Raw genomic sequence first — 22983 nt, forward strand, 5'->3', positions numbered from 1 at the left:
CAACACAGCACCTCACCTACCCGATGGACTCCTCCCTTGTGTGGGAAAAGAGCCCAGGGAAAACAAAGAACTTGCAAACAGCAAGATCATAATCAGTGTAAAAACAACGTGGTGAGGGTGCCTGGGTGGCTCAGGCGGTGAAGCGTCCAACTTAGGTTAAGGTCATGATCTCATGGTTCATGAGTTCGAGTTCATCATCGGGCTCTCTTCTGTCAGCACAGAGCCTGCTTCGGATCCTCTGTCCTCTCTCTCTTTGCCCCTCCCCCAGTCATGCTTTTTTCTCTCTCTCTGTCTCAAAAATAAACATGAAAATAATAATAATAATAAACAATGTAGTAATTGTAAGAACAAAGCAATCAGTGGGTACCATTGCTAACCATAACTCTGCGACTATATCAGTTAGTGCAAAAAATACTGAAAACTGCTAAGACCCAAGGACAGCACTGATAATTCCCAATAGCACAATTACATAAATCAGTTTATTCACTGAGTCAGGAAGCTCTTAAGTCTCAAATTGCCCAACCCGTGTCTCCTGGTCCGGTGCTACCCTAACTTAAATAGGATGCTGATCACCTGGGGATCTTGCTGGAATGCAGATCCTGAATTAGTAGGTCTAGGGGCTTTCTGGGGCTGAGGTGCTGCTTGCTTAACAAGCCCCTGGCGCTGCTGTTGCTGGCCTGAGGTCCACAGGTTGTACTGTCAGGAAGACATACAGCACCTAGAACAGTGTCTGCACTTAGGAAGGTCTGGTAAGTGTTGACGATTATTATTACAGCTAAGACATATTCGTGCCCGTGAGCAGCAGTGCATGGTTGTGCAGTGGTCAGTCTTCTTAGCGGAACACCTACATAGAATCTCTCCACACACTCATTTATGAATTTTAGTAAGCCCTAAAATTGTATTCTGTATCCGTCTCATTAGATTACAAATAAGTAGCCCACACTAGAAAGTCTATGAAGTGTGCCTGATCAGCTGCTGTGAACAGCAGAGAAGGCTTGCACGTTCAGAACAGGACTGACCATCAGCAGAACTGTCACGTCTTTCTAGGGTGTTGAGGATCACAGCTTTGCCATCCCTGCTTCAGAGGCCCAGCCGGGAGACGACCACATATCCAGCATGCCTTAAACAGTCCCGAGATCACAGTATAAAGTGTCCTGGTTTGGGCAATCCACGGCGTGGTGATTCTCATGATAGTGGATGCTGACGACAAGTTACTGGCTGCATTCAGCTGCCACAGGGAGAGAAGGGAATTCTCTGTCAAATTGTTCTTCTTGGCTGGCAATGGTTTTGGCCCTACATCAGGCTTATATTCAACCATCTTGAGCTTTTGTGTGTAAAACACACACACATGCACACACACAAATGTGTATATTGTGGGAAAAACATACTTTCATTACTATGATCCTATTTGCAGAAACTTCTAGGCTGAAATGCTTATGTGAAGCTCCCATCCTTTTGCCAGAAGCTTCTTTTCAGGTTCCAGTCATTCTAGGAATTCCAGTCATTCTAGAATTCTTTACGCTGCCTCTGGTCCATGACATGTACATGAGCAAAGTCGACTGAAGACAGAAGATGCATCTGTCCCATTGAGTGAGGTGCAACAGAAGGGATAAAGCCATATCAACACAGCTCCTCTCTGCCCTCAGTGGGGCGACGTAGAGGTTGACCATAACTCCAGCTCCTAGACTCTCTGGGATGAGATGTGCTTTCTGTCCCTGACCAGGCTAGCCACAGAAGGACCGGGCTTCTCCATCCGCCTCAGAGGCTTTATTGTGAGATTGAAATGGATTATCGTATGTAAGGGGCTTCGTGAGGGGCTGGCTGTCTCATAAATGTCCAGGTGACAGTTTAAGCGCTGTGCAAAATTGCAATCCCAAATTACACTCAATGTTAGCTACAGCTGCAGAGGTGGTTTTGTTTTTAGGAGATCCATGGCAGCCATGATCAGTATTGGCTCTCATGTTTCAGTCTGGAAAGCTTTCATTCAGGTGGCCGTGTGTCCCAGATTTGGGACAGGTTGAAACAAACCTTTTAGTTTCAAATCTCAGGGAATTTGAACATGAGGGGTTTGACCGTATTAAGGTTTTATCATTAACAAGTATTCTTTTTGTGCCGTTATGTGAAGAACAGAGGATAGAACCCAAATAAAACAGAAAAAGTGTAATTGAAAGGAGGAAAAAAATAGTGGGGAAGACCATTAGTAGCATAACAAACTGCCTTTTCTTTCTAGATATAAAGATTGAGTCATAAAAAGTTGCTCTTATCTGCCTCTCCAAAGAATGCAAATGCCATTTCAATTTCTTGGGAAAAATAAGTTAAGGATACCGTGCTGCCTTTGAAAAGCTTGCTTTGATCATAAGCCAAATGGTAAAATGAATGAATTAAATTTTAAATTGCCTATCTTCCAGAGGATGTGATATGAAACATATTTAGGATTTAGCCCTTTAATTTAACATTAAACATACTAAAAATGTCCTCCTCATCAATTATTGACCACCCGGTATTAAAACAGAGTCCTCACTTCAGTCTTGAAAAGATAGAACACTACTTGTTGTCAGAGGTACATTCCCTACCTCTTTCAATTACAACACAGAGTGGCATTCAGGAAAGGGGTCATTTCCAAAATTGGTCTCCGGGCTGGTGAGCTCTTTGTCTCATGTGTGTCAGAGAAATTAGAATTCAAAGGAAATGTAGTCAGTGGAGTATATATTTTTCCAGGAAAATAAATGTTGTAAGAAACATGTATGAGCTGACTCTTAAAATAATAAAATCTCAAATCTCATTTGGGTCACATTTACAGCAATTCTAAAAGTATTTAATAACAGCTGTGAATGTGCCACAGGGGAAATATGATTCCTTTTGTCATCTTTTTCCTCAGTCCCCCAGTATGCCTTTCCTTAGAGGTGACATCAGACTAATAGGAATATATAAATCCTTTGATGATCCTGCTCTCCTGCCCGGAACAGAAAGCTTCTTCAAAAGCCCCTCCACACATCAGTATTCCATCCATTTGTCACATACCATTTATTCCCTGAAGTCTTTCTTGAATCTTCCTGCATGTACACACACACACACACACACACACACACACACACTTTGATGACCCATCATTCTGAAATGAGATTCAGAGTGTGAGAAATAATCAAAGGAAGTGGAGGCTAACCCTAAATGGGGAGAGGGTATGTTGGAGGAAGAGGTCAAGAATAACTTCAGGAAAGAAGTGTGTCTAATTTGACATCAGCTTCCCTATTATAGTAGAGTGTTCAGTACACATTTATTGATTTTTTAAAAAATGTATATTTATATATTTTGAAAGGGAGGGGAGGGGCAGAGAGAGAGAGAGAGAGAGAGAGAATCCCAAGCAGACTCCATGCTGTCAGCACAGAGCCCAACGTGGGGCTCAAACTTATAAACTGTGAGATCATGACCTGAGCCGAAACCAAGAGTCAGATGCTTAACTAACTGAGCACTACCAGGTGCCCCACACATTTATGGATATTATGGAAGAATGACTTTGAAGAGAAGAGACAAGGCACCCAAAGGTAGCATGGGGGAGAAGGGGAAGACTGTTCTATTCATATTGCCTTGTTCATTTCATTACCAAGGGAACCCTTCCCATAGTGAGGCATCCTGGATTGTACACAGCTGGCACTCAATGATGCATCCATGTGGAAAGGGCCCAATGGTAAAAATGACACCATTTCTGCCCTTGAAGTTTCTAAAGTCTAGTTAATGAGGAAGCAGTTACCCTCACTAACTAGATCACTGTGTTATGGGAGCACAGTTGGAAGGATGTCTTAACCTCCACAGGATTGGAGTCAGAGGGACTTCTCATATATGAGAAGGCTGGTACTAGAGAAATAATGAGAACGTACTTCACGGGGATGTAACATATAGCATGTTGACTGTGGTCAATAACACAGTGTGTTGTAGATTTGACAGTTGGAAAGGGAGTAGATCTTAAACATTCTCCTCACAGGAAAAGAGCTTGGCAACTAGTTGAGATGATTTATTTTAATTCAATGTATTATGGTAATCATTTTACCATCTGTATATATCTCAGACCATTATGTTGTACACCTTAAAGTTAGGCAGTGTCATATGGGCCAACTATACCTCCATAAAACTGAAATAAAAAGAACACGGGGGGAAAAGTGATCTGAAGGAGAAAGGTGTCAATGGCAGAAGAAGGAGAAGGTGCAGGAAGGCCTGGAAGTACAGAATTGCTCACCTTAGGAACCTTTGAGTGGACGTTTGGCTGGTGTATAGGGGAAAGGTTGCAAAGGGGTAGACTATGAGATTAGGGGGTGGGTGATGGCCATTTTATAAAGGGCCTTTAATGCTAAGCCAAGCCATATTTGAACAGCTGTGTGAAGCCACCGAAGGATTTTATAGACAACCTATGTGATCAGAATGTTGTCTTTTAGAAAGACCTCTCTTGCAGCATACTTTCGAAGTATGCTGAACTGAATCTAGAGAGACCTAGTGCAGTAATAGGGAGGGATGTGGCAAGCCAAGGAATTGGTGCAAAGGTGAAGTGTTGGAAGAGCACAGGTCTGGGTGAGTTACAGTAGGATATAGGAGTGAGGAAGAGGGAAGAGATCAGGTGACCCACGGCTTCCTAGCTCGAGCAGCTGGGTATAGAAACCATTCATTGAGAGAGGGGCGTGGAGGCAGTAGAATTAGAGGCCCTAGCAGAGAATTTGGCTTTGGAACTATTAAGTTTAAGTCACCAATTGGATATCTTTATAGAAGTGTTCAGGAAAAAGCTGAATATGGGGAACAGAGTTCTGGAGAGGGGCTTGTCTAAAAGATAGTTGAAGTGTGTTGGAGGGGCAAAGGGAGCCAGGTGTGAAGGGCTGAATGAATCTCTTATGTCCCTGACTTTGAACATTTTTGGTAGTAGCTGGCACCTTTGTCATGTGCTCTCTTTCTCTCTGAGCCCTGGTCCCTGCTGATGGAACAGGATCTCCAAAGGGAACAATTGACAGCAATTACCCAGTCAGGATTCCTTCTCAGAATTATTTAATTTACCGTGCTGTTCTTGTAAAGAAAACTTTTAAAGCTTAGCAGCCAAGAAAGAAATAATGATGGTTAATTTGGATTCTACCTCTTAAGTAGATAATAACATCAATAAAATCATATTAGTATAATTAGACTTAATTTTATGTGAGGTATTACTCTGGGCATCCCTGTAATTGCTCTTTACAGTCAGTAAAGGATTAGATCCAGGTAGCAAGGATAGTTATATAAATATAGCTGGATGTAGACACAGATATAGATATACCCCACCCTAATTGGCGGGGATAGGGGGATTTGCATAGCTATGGCTGGCAGGCCAAATACAGACATGTGAACAAAACATTGTTTTCTCTTCCAATCTGCTATGAGCACACTCATGCTCAGTACCTTTCTAAGCAATTTACACATACTAATTCACCGAATGTCCAGGGAAACCCTATAACATAGATATCGTTATTAGTCCATCTTACAGATGAAGAAACAGGTGTCAAATAGATAAGTAAATTGCTCAAGGTTGCACAAATCCTGTGTTCAGGATTTGAACTATGGAAGTATGTGCTAGTGCCATGGCATCACGCTGCCCTCTCATTACCTATACCTAATAGGTAGAACAGTATTTAAATAGAGTTAAAATGCAATTCCTGGTCTTACAAGCTGTAAAGGAGGCCGTGCATTTCATCAATTACACATGCACAATTAGAGCTTCTATCTAGTCAGAGCTGGGGACAGCCATAGGCGCTCTTGCAGCTTGATGATCAAAGAAGAAGAGTTGATGGCCCAGAGAAGGATGAAGCTGTCATTAGCCCTCAGGAGATGCCCTGAACCAAGGCAACGCTGATACTGTAAACTGAAATGTGGCGGCTATAAAAGGATCATCAGATCCTTCTTTTTGTATTTAAAACCATGCAGATATGTCCCATTTGTGGCATGTAATCGAGATCTGTGCTCATAGTTACTCTCTCTGAGGTCTCGAGTTTGCCTGGTTTACCCCCTACTCAGCCCCAGTACATGTGGGGGTGCCCCTCCCCACTCTGGGTATTCAATGCTTAAAAACATTCTGCGTCAGACACGGAGCATGCAGCCATCCACAAGTGGTACCTTGCTTGGTACAGACAAGATCCATGTCCCCTGGGGTCTCGTGGTGGTGGGCAGGGTGACCTCCCAGAACAAGCCGTGGGCTCAGGTGCTGGCAGCTGCACAGAGTTAGACCCCGCAAGGGTCCTAGGCACACAGACAACGCCACCTGTCGGTTTCTCTCTTGGCCCACTCATCTGACACTTACCATCCTTTACTGTCCAGCTGTTGAGACAGGTTCTAAGCGCCCCTCACTGGCTCTCCCTCAGTCCTCCATCTTGGATATTTACAAAGTGGGTGCTGGTGTGTATAGTAGGGACATACTCAGCCATCTATATGATAAATGAACCGACACTTGACAAATTCGAGTTTCTTGGCTTTCATTCTGGTGATCCAAACACATGGGGAAATGTTCCTTAACTGAGAATCATACAAGCACCTTATTTGAGCTGCTCCGTACACATGGACTCCAGACTCCTTTGTGATGGCGCACTATACTTGTCATTCTCTGAGGCATATTTCCTGGCAAATGAATGAAGTTTCAGCTTTAAGGCCCTCATTGCATGGGCCTGTACCCAGGCCCTGGCAGGGCCCTGACGATGTGTTTCACAGGATCATATATTTTTTTTGTAAAATGTCGCACACTAATTTTGTAAGAATTTCGTATTGCCATTAAAAAATATTCCACTTTGGGACACCTGGGTGGCTTAGTTGGTTAAGCATCGGACTCCTGATTTTGCCTCAGGTCATGATCTCACAGCTCGTGAATTTGAGCCTTGCATAGGGCCCTGAGCCGACAGCACAGAGCCTGCTTGGGATTCTCTCTCTCTCTCTGTCGCTTTCTCTCTCTCTCGCTTTCTCTCTCTCTCTCTCCCTCTTTCCCTCCTCTGCTTGCTGTCTCTCTCTCAAAATAAATAAAAATAAACTAAAAATAAAATATTCCACTTTGGCGCCCATTTAGTATTATTTTGCCTTAAGAAGGTTTCCCGAGTTCTCAAAACTTCAAGCTCCACAAAGCTTCAGTTGACCCCCCATTCAAAGAACATTCCAATTTGTAGCCCCTGTACATATTCTGGACTTAGAGTGGTTTTTGGGCTTTGTTTCTCCAATTCTCTATGTCTAGATGCCAGCACAGTAAAATCAGGAAAATGGAGGCTTCCTCCACTAGAAAGAAGTCAAAATGTACTCCCGCAGAGAAACGTTATCCAGCCACCCTGAGCTTTAGGGTGGGAAAGAAAGAACAGACTCGAACACAGCCCATGAAAAGCACTCTGCTGAGAGAAGCAGGTGATGAGGTGTTAGGACAAAGTGGGTCCTTTTAGAGTTTAGATCATTGTCTCTCACAAGGACTCCAGCGAGAAGGGACAAAGGCATTTGTGCATTTACCGGTGAATTATCTTCTCCCAAAGCAGTCACGTGACACGAGGTCTGTTCACTTCTTTGTCAGTAAAAAAGGGCTGAGACCTTCCTTTTCATAATGATTTTGTATCTGGGTAACATCAGGACCACAAACGAAATGAAACAGGATTTAATACAAACCTGGCTGGCCTAAGGAAATCTGGCAGGTTAAAATCCAGGAGTAAAAGTCCCCCCCACTCCCCCCTCATGCAGGCCTGATGTTCTTTTCACACAAGCAGTCTGCGTTAGGGAAGATTTACAGCAGCAGGTCCCTGTGACAGGAGATCGTCCTGAGCAGCCCGTAAAATCCACTATGATCCTTAAACATGGGATTTGCACATGACTCATCAGTGGAATCCATGGAGAGGTGATAAACCGAAATGAATTATTTCATTCTTCAGCAGTTTCTGGGAAGTATTATGTGACAGATGAGAGCCTTGTGATTTTGAAAGACACCACATTTCTTATTAAGATAATTCATACCCAAAGGGCTCGTAAGTGAGAAAATTGAAAAATATATAAAGGCAGACAGCATCGTTTGGAATGCAGATAAAGGCAGCATCGGACTCTTCCAGCAGCCGTGTCTTCAAGGATAGATCTGTTCCTTCCGATTGACAAGGAAAGCTGCTTTTATTGTTCTTGTTTTTCATTCTTCTCTTGTCTGCATCTTCTCAATGACATTTACATCGTAGAAACAACGTGCGCTTACTAGTTCTGGTTTTGCTAACGGGGTAGTTGAGTGACTTTGTGGAGGTCATTAACTTCTCCGGCTTCCATTTGCTTCATATGTTATTCAAGGACAATAACAATCTCAACTCTCCCTCGGAGAGTCTGATCAGAAAAGTCAAGATTTGGAGACATAATACATGACACAGAATTGTTTTTCTGCAGCCTGTCTGGTTTGGAGTTAAATCGAAGGTAATATTTTAATATTCTAATATTCTTTCTGTAAAATACCTTAGGGTTTTGTATCAATCAATCAAGTAGAATGCATTGAGTCCTTCCTAAGTCTTCCTAAGTTTAAAAAACAAGAGTCGCTCACATGTTGTTTGGTCACCTGCTACATGGTTTTGTTCCATCATTTCTGAGGACAGTATTCTTTCCATCACTGGAGCTTCTTTGTGAGGACCCTGGACAGATCCCTCTGCCTGGTTTCAAGGTCAGGCTCCTCTCTATCCTATGGACCCTGAGAGAACTGTATCGCTGGTGGGGAGTGCCTTATGTTAGCGCTGAGAAAGGTTAGAAGCAAATTGTTGCCCAGTCATGCATGATACATGTTCAAGACCCCATGGGAAGCTTTTCTGGTTTTCAGGAGGGTGTCCTGTTAGAGGCACTGTGCTTATAAATCTCTCACAATACAGACTCCTCGTGTGAAAAGAATAACTGGACCTTCTTGGCTCCAACTTATGTTTCTACCTTTGTTTTCCTTTTTTTTTTTTTTGATACTCAGTTCCTGTGTTATTTTATTGTCTTTTATTCTTGTATGTTCTTCATAAGCCATGTTTGAACTTTTTCAAAAATGTGAGGCACAAATAATACCCACATAGTTAAAAGAGTGATGAAATAAGGAGATTTGAGGAAAATTGCAGTGAGTTCCTCCAGGTAAAGCAACAAATACTTCCATTTGTAGCAGTGCATCTATACCAGTCTCCACAATTCCCAGACTCCTCAAGAAAAGCAAATACATTTAAAGGCAGGGAATTTAAAATCCCAAAGTGTTCATATTTGAACCAAGTTATCCCTCTTCCTTCTCCTTCCACTCCCCACGCCTCACACACCTGTCTTGTACAGCCCGCTCTGGAATGGCCCAGCTATCCGCTCATCATCACTCAGCTGGAAAAAGATGGCATAGCTGTATTTTCTGGCTCTATTAAAACCATCAGGTCCCCATTTCATTCGGTCCCTTAGTGCTACATAATTGCCTACGTTAGTCTTCTAGGGTTGTTGTAACAAAATACCCCAGAGTGCCTTAGAGTCACAAAACTGTATTATCTCACCATTCTGGAGGCCAGAAAACCAAAACCAAGGCATCCACAGGGCGGTGTTCCCTCTGAAACTTGAAGGGGCATTTCTCTTGGTCTCTTTTTAGCTTCTGGAAGTTGCAATCTGCCGCCAGTCTTTGGCCTTCCTTGGCTTATAGTTGCGTCACTCCAATCCTCTGTCTTCAAATGACACTTTCCTTATGTCTTCCCATGGTTATCTTCTTATGAGGACAATAATCATCCTGGACAAGAGCCCACCCCATGCCAGTATGACCCCCCTCTTAGTTACATCTTCACATACCCCATTTCCCGATAAAGTCATATTCTGAGGTACTGGAGACTTGAGCGTATCCTTTGGAGGGGACATAATTCAACCCATTACACTGTTCTTTGACTCATCCACATTTACTCTCCTTGCCTCTGACCACAGCAGCTGTTCTGAGTCTTTCTCAAGCTTCTCAAGGCCTCAGTCTCCTTTCGCCTTCCCTACCTGAGCAGAGGACTTCACCATCCATTTCCCCAAGATGAAAAGCCATCTTCAGTCTTGCTTGTTCCATTTCCAAACTCCTCCATCCTGACCTATCACCTCCTCTCTCATGAGAAGAAGTGTCTACAAGTCTCTCTGAAGCCGCTTCTTTTTGTCTCCATTACCCCCTCTTCTCTCCTGTCTCCTCTATTTCCTTCATTATAGTTTTTTTTATCAACCAGGAATCTCCCCATACTCCTAAAAATCTTGCCGTGACCTGACTTCCTATGTATTTATCATCCCAGCTCCCTCCTTCTCTTTACCACACTCTCTTTCTCCACCTTTCCCTCTCCATTCACTTTTCCATCTATAATAATCCAGGTTTCACCTCCAATCTGTTCAGATAGTTCTCAGTAGGATTACCAGTGGTCTCCCATTGGCCAAGACCTTCTTCATCCTTTTTGCCTTCCCTGCAGCATTCAGTTACTATAGCAACACCTTCTTGAATGATAGCCCTGCTTAGATTTCCATTATGTTGTGTCCTTAGGATTCTCACTGACTGCTTGTCTTCAACCCAAGCCAACTAGATCCTTACCTTTCTCTGAGATATTATAGTACCGCTGTTCTCAAAGGATGGTCTACAGACTCCTGCAAGATCATTTTCCATGAGGTCAAAATTGTTTCCATAAGGCTAAGCCACAGTTTTCCTTTTCAACTGTTTTGACAGTTAGATCCATGGTGCAAAAGCAATGGTGGTTAAAACTGCTGGTACTGTGGTATGAGTCAATGCAGTAGAGGCAAACTATATCAGTATTATTTGTACTCTACACAGCCACACACTCACAGATTTAAAAAAGGATAAAAGTAACTAAGAAAGAAAATACCAGTTTTACTTAAAAATGTCCCTGATAGGGGCACCTGGGGGGCTCAATGGGTTAAGCATCCTACTCTTGGTTTTGGCTCAGGTCATGATCTCACAGTTCATGAGATGGAGCCCTGGGTCAGACTCTGTGCTGATAGCATGGAGCCTGCTTAGGATTCTCCCTCTCCCTCTCTCTCTGTGTCCCCTCACTCTCATTCTCTGTCTCAAAATAAATTTTAAAAAAAGAACTTAGAAAATAATGTCCCTGATGAAGCCATAAGTATATTAATTTTATGAACTCTTTATCCTTGAACATACACTTTTTTAATAATCTGAATAACAAAATGGGGAGTACCCCAGGTATACTTCTGTGGCATCCCAAGATACGCTGTTTGAGTTGAGGAAATGTTCTAAGCTGTCCTAAGCTGAACTCAAGGCATTTGTTTTTCTCATGGAACACCATTTTTACTTAAAAGGATAACTAACTGACAAACTAGAGTTATGCAGACTTAGATATTTGGCAGATATTTTCTCAAAAGTGAATGAATGAGTGTGCTACTCCTCCAAGGAAAATAACTGTCAGTGTTTGTCGCCAATGACTAGGAAGGAACTTTTGAGCAAAACTTAGAATTTTGGAAAGTCTGTATTTACCAACATTAATCTACCAGCTTTCCAGTTTCTAAAGACTTTTTGATAAGATAGGTGGTAATATTAATGAATGTGACATTTTATACTGGGTGATGAAATGAGTGAGCTTTTGGAAAACCTGCATAACTCAAGGAACCAATATTTTTCAAGTGGCCAATGTACATCATTACAGAATCGTGCATGGGCTAAAAAAAAAAAAAAAAAAAAAGCATTAGGGGCAGCTGGGTGTCTCAGTCGATTAAGCATCCGACGTCAGCTCAGGTCATGATCTCATGGCCTGCGAATTCAAGCCCGGCGCCCGGCTCTGTGCTGACAGCCTGGAGCCTGCTTCAGATTCTGTGTCACCTTTTCTTTCTGCCCTTCCCCCCTTCAGGGTCTGTCTCTCTCTTTTCTGAAAAATGAATAAACTTTTAAAAAAATTATTTTTAAGTTAAAGGTGCAAAATAGATAAATGGATCTTAGCATAATCAAATAAACGTGTTATTTGATTATAGCTTCAGATTCAACATTGTAATATATTTTAAGAAACTACTACTTGTCAAGCTTTGATGAAGTACCAGGAAAGAATATTCACAAAGAATTTCGAAGAATATTTGAAAGGCTATTAAGTTACTCCTCCCTTTTCCAAGCATGTATTTGGGTGAGGCCAGGTTTGATTCATACCCTTCAGACAAAATCACATAGTATAACAGATTGAACATAGAAACAAATGTGAGATTTCAGGAATCTTCTATTAACTCAGAAATTAAAGAAACTTCCAGAAATGAAAAAAAATGCTGATCTCACTAAATTTCCTCTTGCCGTGGAAGAGTTATTTTTCATAAAAATATTATTTTAGCATCTAATGGACTTATTACTATTACTCAAATATATTTATAAATGTATATATTTTTAACTTTCCAGTACAATGAACATTGGTAAATGAAACCAACGAAAGTTCTTCGGGATTCTCCCTAATTTTTAACTGTGTAGCAAGATTCAGAGACCTGCATTTGAGATCACTGCTATGGAACTCTTTCAAGCCAGTGGTTACAAAGGGAACTAACTGTTGAGGAAATGAGGAATTTATTGGGCGTGTGGGATGCCAGTCTGGAGGAAACTGGCCACCAGGGGATAACAAAGTATCACTGTGTGTCTAGGGGGAACCGGGACATCGAAACCATAGATTTGCTCTAAGCAGGTGAGAGACCCCTGTGGCTAGCTGTGTTCAGGACACCATTTTGCCCAAGGAGATGTCGCTGTGTTGTACCTGCCTCTAACCAATTTCCTCTCATGCTCTGTCACTTCTACCATGAAATGTTTGTCATGTCACTAGCAGAAGAAAATAGTGATGGCTAGTGAATCCCCAATTCTTGGCCAGCTGTCTGTCACCAACTGCCACTGCAAGTCCCCAAAAGACTTGTACAGAGAAGACAAGCCAAGTAAATGTTAGTTGATGATGATGATCATTATAGAGTTTGTGAAAACCCTGGCCCCTGAGTTCAGGTTTGGTGAAAGACCTCTTTTGATGATCAGCCTAAGCCCAAAACAAGAAGCAAAGAGGTTCTCGTCACTTGCCAACTCTAGCTGATGCAGTAGCTGCCTGGGGCCCTCTTTTGAAGATCAGTGAAGAAAACAATTGCCTTCAGTTATTGACATCTGCCAGCCTCCCAGGGAGTAGGCATATAGGTCATTCATTGTCAGCCCTCCCCTAAACCCAAGGCCAAGGCTCTTTGATTTTTTTTTCCCCTAATCCAGGCTCTTGAGGCCTAACGGCTCTGAACAACCAAGATGTGAGGCATAAAGAAGAAAGATAAAATGCAAACAAGGAATTAGAGTCAAAGGAAAAGAACACCTCCCCTCCAAGTTGGTCTTACTGTCCATGCTCAGGCCCTGGGGCGGAGATGAGGAAGTGAAACTCCCAAGCTAGAAATGGAAAGACAGAGAGCTACAAAGAAGACCCAAGAATTTTGTCCTAAGAAATATGAGTATTTCTATCTAGAAATAAGAGCTTTTAATCTCTTAATTCCTTCCATTCCTGAAAAGTTCCCAAATTAATTAAACCACCAGCTGTGATGTGAGTAGCTGAAGATACTGTCATTGCGAGGAACCAGAAAACATTGTATTCCCCGGGACTCCTGTTCAGGGAAACACAATATTGCTGGGGAATAATTCTTTAATGAGCCTTCTTGGAATGGTGGCATAGGCCCCAGACCTAGGGGTCGGCTGATCCCATGATGTGAGAGATGAAGGAAAAACTGCTCAAGGAACAGACAAGGAAAGATTCCTGTCTTTGTTTTGTTTCTTCGTTTGATCCTCTCCTTGTTTTGTTCTTGTTCGAGGAATGGGATTAAGAACTCAGTCTGAAAAGGGGAGAAAGAACCCCTTACATCTCCATGAATGTTATGAACCTTAAAAAAAAAAAAAAAACTGCTTTGAATGTATCATTTATAGTTCTGGACTGGACAGATAGGGTATAAAGAAAAAGACACAGGATCAAAAATGGAAGGAACAATAGGCACGGCCTGGAGAATCTCAGCAACGAGCCGAGTTTTTGGAAGGGTCATGAGCCATGCACTTGAGGGTCTGAGACATGTTCATCTGGAGGCCCAACAGACGGGGAGAACTTCTCTGACATCTGGGTTCTTCTTCCCACACAACCCCAGAGATCAGTGACGTCACAGTCCCGCTTCACATTGCTGATTCTCCTAGATGTGGTCACACCCAAGCCTTGGGTCATTAATCCCCATCTTTTGCTCCTGCTGCAGAACTTCTCCCTTCCTCTTAGCACAGCAGGGTGATTCTTTGTATATTGAAAGCATCTCTATACTCAGGGTCACAAGGACTTTGGCTTGGTTGTAGTTCTGCCACTAAGTGCCCATGTCAACATGGCGGGTCCTTGTCTCTTCAGACTTCCGGATCCTGATGTGTGAAATGATAGAAGTGAGGGAGGAAATGGCTTAGGACCCTCACAAATCAAAATTCAATGACTCTTGCTGCACCTTGGTGTATCTCCATTCCCACTTGTACTCATTGTAGAAATAAAAGAATCAGGGTTTGTTGGCTTATTTGTTTAAATAGAAGGTATTTACTTAGCAGCAATGTCTCCACTAAGAACATACAGTAACTTCACATACACTGTAAGCAAGGATTTTTTAAAGCTAAGAGGAACAAGACAGATGATATTAATATATATTTTTTTTAATTCTCTAATTTTCCTTTTATGCCTTTCCCCAGCCTTGCGGGCATTCTCACATTTGTGTCTGTGTCTGCCTCTCACAATAGTATGTTACACTACTGAGAGCCAGAACGCAGTAATCCTCATCTGTGTATCCTCCCCTAAAGCCTAGAGCCTGGGCCTTGCAATAAGTGAGCATTTAATAGAGATTTGTTAGGTTGAATTGAAAATTGTACTGAATCAAAATTTTTAAATCATTACTTTGTATTGTGATGGGCATGGTTATGCTGTGGGGATAAAATGATCTCCAGATGTCCATGATTTAATGCAATAGAAGTTTGTTTGTTTGTTTGTTTGTTTGTTTGTTTGTTTGCTTTGCTTTGCTTTGCCAAAGCAAAGTCAACTAGAGGATGGGTGGCAGTAGGGAGAAAGACATTTCTGCTCCCCACAGCCACTCAGGGACCCAGGAGAATCTCCTGAAGGACTGAGAAGTGTCTTGTTTCTCAATGGTATACCGTTTGGAACACATGGCATTGTCAGAGAAAGATAGAAAATTTTCTCAAAGGCTTTTTCTTGCTTCTACACACATTTCATGGTCCAAGACTCATCCCATGACACCATCGAACTAGTGCCACCAAGTGTATTGTCTACCACATACTTTACTCCAACAGCTCTAATATTTGAGAGTTAATAAACTTCTTTGAGAATCTTATGACAAAGATGATCCCTGTCCCCAGAAAACAACACATGTACAGAGAAACTTACTCAAAATTTTGCATAATTTTCAGGGTTTTTATGCATTTCAAACCCCATTCACTGCTCCTCTATGGATCCCTGGACCCAGATTAGGAATCCCTGCGCTGAGTCCATAGGCATATGTAGCACCTGGTAACGGCTTGACAGATGAAAATCATGCATTACTAGTGTGCTGCTTGAATTTTATGCAGAGAACAGCCTATTTATTTACTTGTTATTTATTTATTAATTATTTGTATCGGTCAGGTATCGTGCAAGATACATGACCCATGGATTTTCCTCTGTGTTTGTTTTTATCAGGAAAAATTTGAGGGTCTGTTTCGGACTTACGATGACTGTGTGACGTTCCAGCTATTTAAGAGTTTCAGACGTGTCCGAATAAACTTCAGCAATCCTAAATCTGCAGCCCGAGCCAGGATAGAGCTTCATGAAACCCAGTTCAGAGGGAAAAAATTAAAACTGTACTTTGCACAGGTAAGGTAATTCTTGCTCTACATTATTATTGGGTTTTGTTTTTGGGTTTTGTTTTTTGCCTTTTTAAAAGTATAAATGGAGCCCTTTCTACTTTGACTGGTTTGTAGTCTATAATTAGTTCACAGATAAATAAACCTATGCTCTGATTCCCAGGCAGGGATATCGCAGAAGTTTAGAAAGCAGGCTCTGAAGGCTGACAGCCTGAGCTCTCACCTGGGCAAATTACATTATGTCAGTGGGTCTCAGCTTCCTCACCTTTAAATAGGGAAAATGACATACACACTGTTCTGCTGGTTTAGGAAGATTAAATGAACTATTGTGTGTTAAAATGTCTATTGTTTGGTAAATGCGTTAAATACCAGCTAGTAGTTGTAATAAGAATACTCTATGCCTATGGTGCCTGGTGCCTAGTGGCTCAGTCGGTTAAACGTCCAACTCGTCATTTTGGCCTAGGTCATGATCTCATAGTTCATGGATTCACAGCTCTGTTGGCACAGAGCCTGCTCGGGAATCCCTATCCCCCCTCCCTCTCCCTCTGACCGTCCCCTACCTGCTCTCCCAAAATAAATAAATAAACTTTAAAAATTAAAAAAGAAAAAATGGTCTAATCCCAACTACTCTTAAACTTCCTAGCAGGGTTATAATTAAACTACAGTTATATGATATTTTAGTGAATTATATATCTTTCCAATGACTCCAATTCATGAAAAAACATTACAAACATATGGAAATCAATTTTGTGTTTTATTTCATCCAAAAATAAGTGCTGGCTATTCCAAATGGGGATGAACAATTCTTGGCAATGCTCACAAAGTCCCCAGCAATGGAAAAATCAAAGTTCTCATATTAGTTCCATCAGTGCCTTCCCTTCATCATTAGATATCTTGATCCCATGCCATTGGGTCAATAAACATTGTTCCCACCTTTGGAATCTATGAAGATGGCATTGTATAAAGAACAGACTTTGCTTCTTTTTAAAGCTGAATAGTATTCTGTTGTATGTAGATGACACATTTTCTTTACCCATTCATCTGTCGATGGACATTTATGTTGTCTCCACATCTTGGCTATTGTGAATAGTGCTGCAGTGAACACAGGAGTGTTAATATTTCTTCCCGAGTCTGATTCCAATTCTTCTGGATAAATACCCAGAAGCAAAATTACTCAGTTAGATGGTGGTTCTCTTTTTAATTTTTAGAGGAACCTCCATATTGTTTTCTATAGTAGTTATGCCATTATGCATTCCCACCAACAGCGCATGATGGTTCCAATTTTTCTGCATCCTTGCCAACAACACCTGTTGTCTTTCATTTATTTATTTAATTTTGATAATACCCATCCTGACACCTGTGAGGTGATATCTCATTGTGGTTTTGATTTGCATTTCCCTAATACTTAGTGATCTAAATATTTTTTCATAAACCTGTTGGCCATTTATGTGTCTTCTTTGGAGAAATGTCCATTTACGTCCTCACCCTGTGTTTTTTAACTGAGTTCTTGGGTTTTTTGTTTGTTTGTTTTTTCGGTGTTTGTTTTGCTTTTGAGTCATAGGAGTTAACTCCTCATCCTATATATGAATAAGGAGATTAACCTATATGTGGTTTATAAATATTTTCTCCCATTCTGCAGGTTGCCTTTTCACTCTGTTGAGAGTTTCCTTTATATGGAGAAGACTTAGCTTGATATAGTCCTGCTTGTTTATTTTTATTTGGGTTGCCTGTGCTTTTGGTGTCATATCTATGAAAACATTGCCAAAGTCAATGTCATCAGGCTTTCTGCTTTATTTTCTTCTAGGACTTTCACAATTTCGGGTCTTATAATTTGAATCCTTAATCCATTTTGGGTTAATTTTTGTGTATGGTGTAAGCTAAGGTTTCAATTCCATTCCTTTGCATGTAGATATCCAGTTTTCCCAACACCATTTGTTGAAGAGACTGTCCTTTCCTCATTGTGTACTGTTGGCACTCTTGTTGAAGATTAGTTGACCCTATGTATTTGGAGTCATTTCCGAGCTCTCTGTTCTGTTCCATTAGTTTATATGTCTGTCTTAATGCCAGTCCCTTACTGTTTTGATTCTTGTAGCTCTATAATATATTTTTAAATCAGGAAGTGTGATGTTCCTCTTTGTCAAGATTGTTTTGGCTGTTTGTGGTCTTTTGTGGTTCTATATGAATTTTACAATTGCTTTTTCACTATTTCTGTAAAAAAGTGCCATTGCAATTTTGATAAGGATTAAATTAAATCCACATATTGCTTTGCATAGTATGGGCATTGTGCACTATGGATGAACTTGAGGACAGTAAGCTAAGTGAAATAAGCCAGTCACAGAAAGACAGGTAGAGCATGATTCCATTTATATGAGGGATCTAAAATAGGAAAATTCATAGAACCAAAGAGCAGGATGGTAGTTGCTAGGGACTGGAAAGAGTGGAAAATGATGAGTTGCTAATCAAGAAGTATAAAATTTCAGTTAAACGAGATGAATAAGCTTTAGAGCTTTACTGTACAACATTGTACCCATAGTCAACAATAATATACTGTGGGGCACCTGGATGGCTCAGTTGGTTAAGTATCTGACTTTTGATTTCAGCTCAGATCACCATCTCAAGGTTTGTGAGTTTGAGCCCCACATCAGATTTTGCACTGTCAGCGTGGGATTCTCTCTCTCCCTCTCTCTCTGCCCCTCCTGTGTACGCGCGCTCTCTCTCTCGAAACAAGTAAAATAAACAACAACAAAACATTAACAATAATATACTGTAGACTTAAAAATTTGTTGAGAGAAAATATCTCTTGTTAAATGTTCTTACCACAATAAAATAAAACAAAACCTAAGTAAGAAGAATTTAGACTTTGCCCTCAGACCCATGTTCAGCTCCCATGGTGCCAGTAACTATGTGATTTGTAGAAACCTCAGTTTCTTCATCTATTGAACCCCCCATTTCCTTAAAAAGTTAAACACAGAGGTACCATCTGACCCAGCAAATACTCACTCCTAGGTATATATCTAAGTGACATGAAAATAGGCCTCAAAAAAAATACATATACACATAGATTCATGTATAGTACTACTGTGACTACCCAAAAGGTAGAAACAGTTCAAATGTCCATCAGGGGATGTACAGATATACAAACTGTGGTCCATGTTTCATTGGAATGGTATTAAACCAGAAAAAGGAATGAAGCATTGATATATGCGACCACATGGATGAACCTTCAAAACAGTATGCCAAGTAAAAGAAGCCAGGCACAAAAAGGTCACATTTTATAAGCCCGTTAATGGGAAATATCCAGAATAGGTAAATCCCTAGAGACAGAAAGTAGATTGGTGGCTGCCAGGGTCTGACTAGAGGCAAAAATGGTAGTAGCTGTTTAATGGGTACAGAGTTTTCTTTGAGTCAATAAAAATACTTTGGATTCTCTGTCCCCTCCCCTCCACTTTCTGCCCCTTGCATTGCCTATGTCTTTCTCAAAATAAATAAACTTTTTAAAAATTGCTTTGGGGGCACCTGGGTGGCTCAGTCAGTTAAGCGTCCAGCTTCGGCTCAGGTCATGATCTCACGATTTGTGAGTTCAAGCCCTGCATCGGGCTCTGTGCTGACAGCTCAGAGCGTGGAGCCTGCTTCGGATTTGTGTCTCCCTCTCTATGCCCCTCCCCTGCTTGTCCTCTGTCTCTGTCTTTCTCTCTCAAAAATAAATAAACATTAAAAAAATGCTTTGGATGTAGGTAGAGGTGGTGATTGCACAACACTGGACATGTACTAAATGCCACTGATTGTTTACATTAATGGTTAATTTCATATTATGTGAATATCACCTCAATTAAAAGAATGAGGGGGAAAAAGCAGAGAAGGGTGGGAGGTCAGGAGGGAGGGACGAGCCTGGGGACCAGCAGCTTCAGCCTCCTTGGGAACTTGTTAGCAATGCAGATTCTCGGGCCCCACCCCAGCTTTGCTGAATCAGAAACTCCAGGAGTGGGCCTCCGCAATCTGTGCTTTAGTAAGCTGTCTAGGTAATTATGATGCAGACTGAAAGTTGAGAGCCACTCTTTTAAGGATGAAACAAGATAACTGAGCATATGGTGTGTGGTAAGTAGTGATTATTATTATAGCCTGGTTCATTGGATCCTTTGTCACAGGCTCAAAATGTGACTCTGCATCTTCGTGTACCAACACGGAACATCTGAGGCCGTAATGAATAATGCGTCTTCATTTCTCCTCTGTTTGAAAGGTTCAGACTCCAGAGACAGACGGTGACAAGCTGCATTTGGCTCCACCACAGCCCGCCAAACAATTCCTCATCTCACCTCCGGCGTCTCCGCCCGTGGGCTGGCAGCCCATCAGTGACGCCACGCCAGTCCTCAACTACGACCTCCTCTATGCCGTGGCCAAACTAGGACCAGGTACACTTTGCGACCCCTTTGCAAAATAAACACTGTCAGCAACCTAGAAATGCCAAACAAGATTAACAGCCTTGAAATCCGGGGCTCGTAATAACATGTGCGTTTCTAATGGGTTAATTGCACTGTGTGGACAGCGAGAGGGCTGATGGATGGGAAGGCAGCATCGACTTTGTCCCTGTTTAACTGAAATTCAGGAACTGGTGCTAAAATGCCTGTCCGCGCACCTTCTGCATTGCAATGCAGATACTTCAAGGTTGGAAAGAGCTACCTAATTTCTGTATTGGGAGGAAGTTGTTTGTTTCCTCAGAATAGGCAAAAGGGGCTCTGTGAGCTAGCACAAGGCTTCTATGCTATGCAACCTTCTTTCACTGCTGCTGTAGGAAAGCCCACTAATCCTCTGAAACAAGACAGTCTTCCTGCCAAAGTGAAGTCTCCTGGTCCCCAAGAATCCGATCACAATAGCTTCTAACTGTAAAAAAATCTTACAGTCACTTCATTCCAGTGTTGGTAAAGGAGGCTCAGCTTCTCTCATTCCCTGCGGTACAGTATCCTGTCGGGTGAATATGACATCATGCTTTATTCATCCCGTCCCGAGTTGGGCATTTAGACTGTTCCCAGTTTCTTCCCATTACAATCAAAGCTACAAGGGGAGGCACCTGGGTGGCTCAGTCAGTTAAGTGTCCAATTTCTGCTCAGGTCATGATCTTGCAGTTCATGAGTTTGAGCCCCATGTCAGGCTCGCTGCCGTCAGCACAGAGAATGCTTCAGATCCACTGTCTCCCTCTGTCTGCCCCTCCCCTACTTGCTTGCGTGCTCTCTCTCTCTCAACAATGAATAAACATTTTTTAAAAAGCTACAGTTAACACCCTCATGCATATCTCCTAAGCACTTACCCAGAATTTCTGTACGTTTTGTAACCAAGTGATGTCTTCACTTTCAGACGTTGCCGCCTTGCTGGAAAAATACTCTAAAATATTAAGAAAGGTGAAATGAAACCAAGTTGCTTATGTCAGGGGTTTTAAAATGGAGCTGGGAGACCCATCCGGGAGATGGGCCTTATGCACGTCCTCACACGGTGGGACCATGAACTTTTGGGCCAAACCACAGATATTCCAAGAACTCAGCCTGCAACTTTCCATTGGAAGAGATTTTGCTTAGTGACAACCTTGACAACCAATTCTATTCGGCCAAGATATTCTGCAACCAACACCCATTAGAATTCTTTGTAAACAACATATACAAGCCTTCCCTTTTGTCTTTAAAAATGCTTGACTTTTGTTCCCTGGGGCGAGGGGCACTATGTGGGTTGCCACAGTTCTGAGACTCCAAAGAAATGCTTTTGGGATGTTTTGGGGTTGGTGTTTTTTCTTTGTGGTTTTTTTTTGTTTTGTTTTGTTTTTTTATGGTTTTTTTTTGGCTCAGCTTCTTTTCTTGGTTGACAGTACTTTTCCTGTATTATAGCAGGAGGGGACATGGTGGAAAGTACAGGGGCTGAAACCAGTACCACTGAGGGTTTCAGGACTGTGGACCCAAGGGAGAATAATCCCCATTGCGTCTGCTCTACGAGTTGGTCTCCAGATGTGAGAGGGGGCTTTAAAACTATAATCCCAATGCCTTGACTGTACCCTAAGAGATTCTGATTTAATTGACTTGGGTCAAGTTCAGGTATCAGAATTTTTAAAAAGCTCCCCAGGTGATTATAAGGTGCGTATCACTATCAAGAACCACCGGTAGCCAAGGGACAGATACCAGTGATGACAGACTTAGCATGAGTACTTACCAGTATTTCTTAGTGTCTCAGAGAAACACGTGGACCACAGTCGCCCACCCCAGAAGTCTGCAGTTTTAATCGTAACACGTAATGATTCATGCAGAGACTGAAATTTGAAGACCCTGGTTATGAGGGGCCCACTGTTCTGGGTTGCTCAGTGTTGATGGGTTCCTGGGAACTTTCATGACCTGAGCTGCAGTCAGATGCTCAAAGGACCGAGCCACCCAGGTGCCCCTCTGGGCTTTCTTTTTAATTATCATCAAGTCACTCAGCTTCTTGAGGCCTCTACAACGGCCATCGGTTCCATCCTTACAGAGCCACCGTGAGACCAGTAGGTGCCTAGCTATGATGAACTGATAGAAGAAGCAACGTAATAATAAGAGAGGTATTCGTGAAATGCTATTTCTTTGAAAACCTGCTCCATAGACAGGAATGCTGAGCTAATGCACTTTCCACACAAAGAGCCAGGTCTGTGATGCGGGTAAATGTAGAGTGTGTAAAATAAGTTGGGTCTTCTCACATTAAGCCTTGCGCAGTCCTTTCCCACAGTAATGCAGAACGCTCCAGAAGCAGGCAGGCACACCCCTAGATGGACTGACTGGAGCCAAGGTACTTGGAGCTGCCAGCCTGATTCTCATGCCCAGATACTGACAAGAACACATTTGTACACCTTGTACAGTTGTTTGAATGTCAGTAAGTGGAGCTTCAGAGAATCACTAAGTTCTTGGCTGGAGGAGATAGGAGTCAGCCAACCTGCATTTTACAGGAGAGGAAGCCCAGAGGCCCTGACAGGGGAGAAGTCACTTGCGGACATGGCCAGGGCTCCCAGGAAGTGATCTTCCTACCTCACTATTGTACAAGGGAGCCCCAGGCCAAGTCAGACTTTCTGACCACCAGATCCCAGCTGGCCCCAGGTCCACTCACTTGGAGCCAGTAATTCAGTAAATTCAAATCATGTTTTATCCAAGATTGGA

The 22983-nt window shown here is 42.1% G+C and overlaps 1 protein-coding gene across 2 annotated transcripts in view; it reads left to right on the forward strand.

Moving 5' to 3' along the window:
- Positions 1-22983, forward strand: part of RCAN2 (regulator of calcineurin 2) — a 266886-nt gene that overhangs the window by 223397 nt on the left and 20506 nt on the right. For both annotated transcript variants that reach the window (XM_039231245.1, XM_039231246.1), the window contains 2 exons: positions 15666-15839; positions 20067-20238. In XM_039231245.1, coding sequence (XP_039087176.1) covers positions 15666-15839; positions 20067-20238 — 346 coding nt within the window. The remainder of the gene's footprint in view (positions 1-15665; positions 15840-20066; positions 20239-22983) is intronic.

The sequence above is a fragment of the Hyaena hyaena genome, unplaced genomic scaffold, assembly GCF_003009895.1.
Source record: "Hyaena hyaena isolate Hyena2069 unplaced genomic scaffold, ASM300989v1 scaffold_55, whole genome shotgun sequence".
Classification (NCBI taxonomy): domain Eukaryota; kingdom Metazoa; phylum Chordata; class Mammalia; order Carnivora; family Hyaenidae; genus Hyaena; species Hyaena hyaena.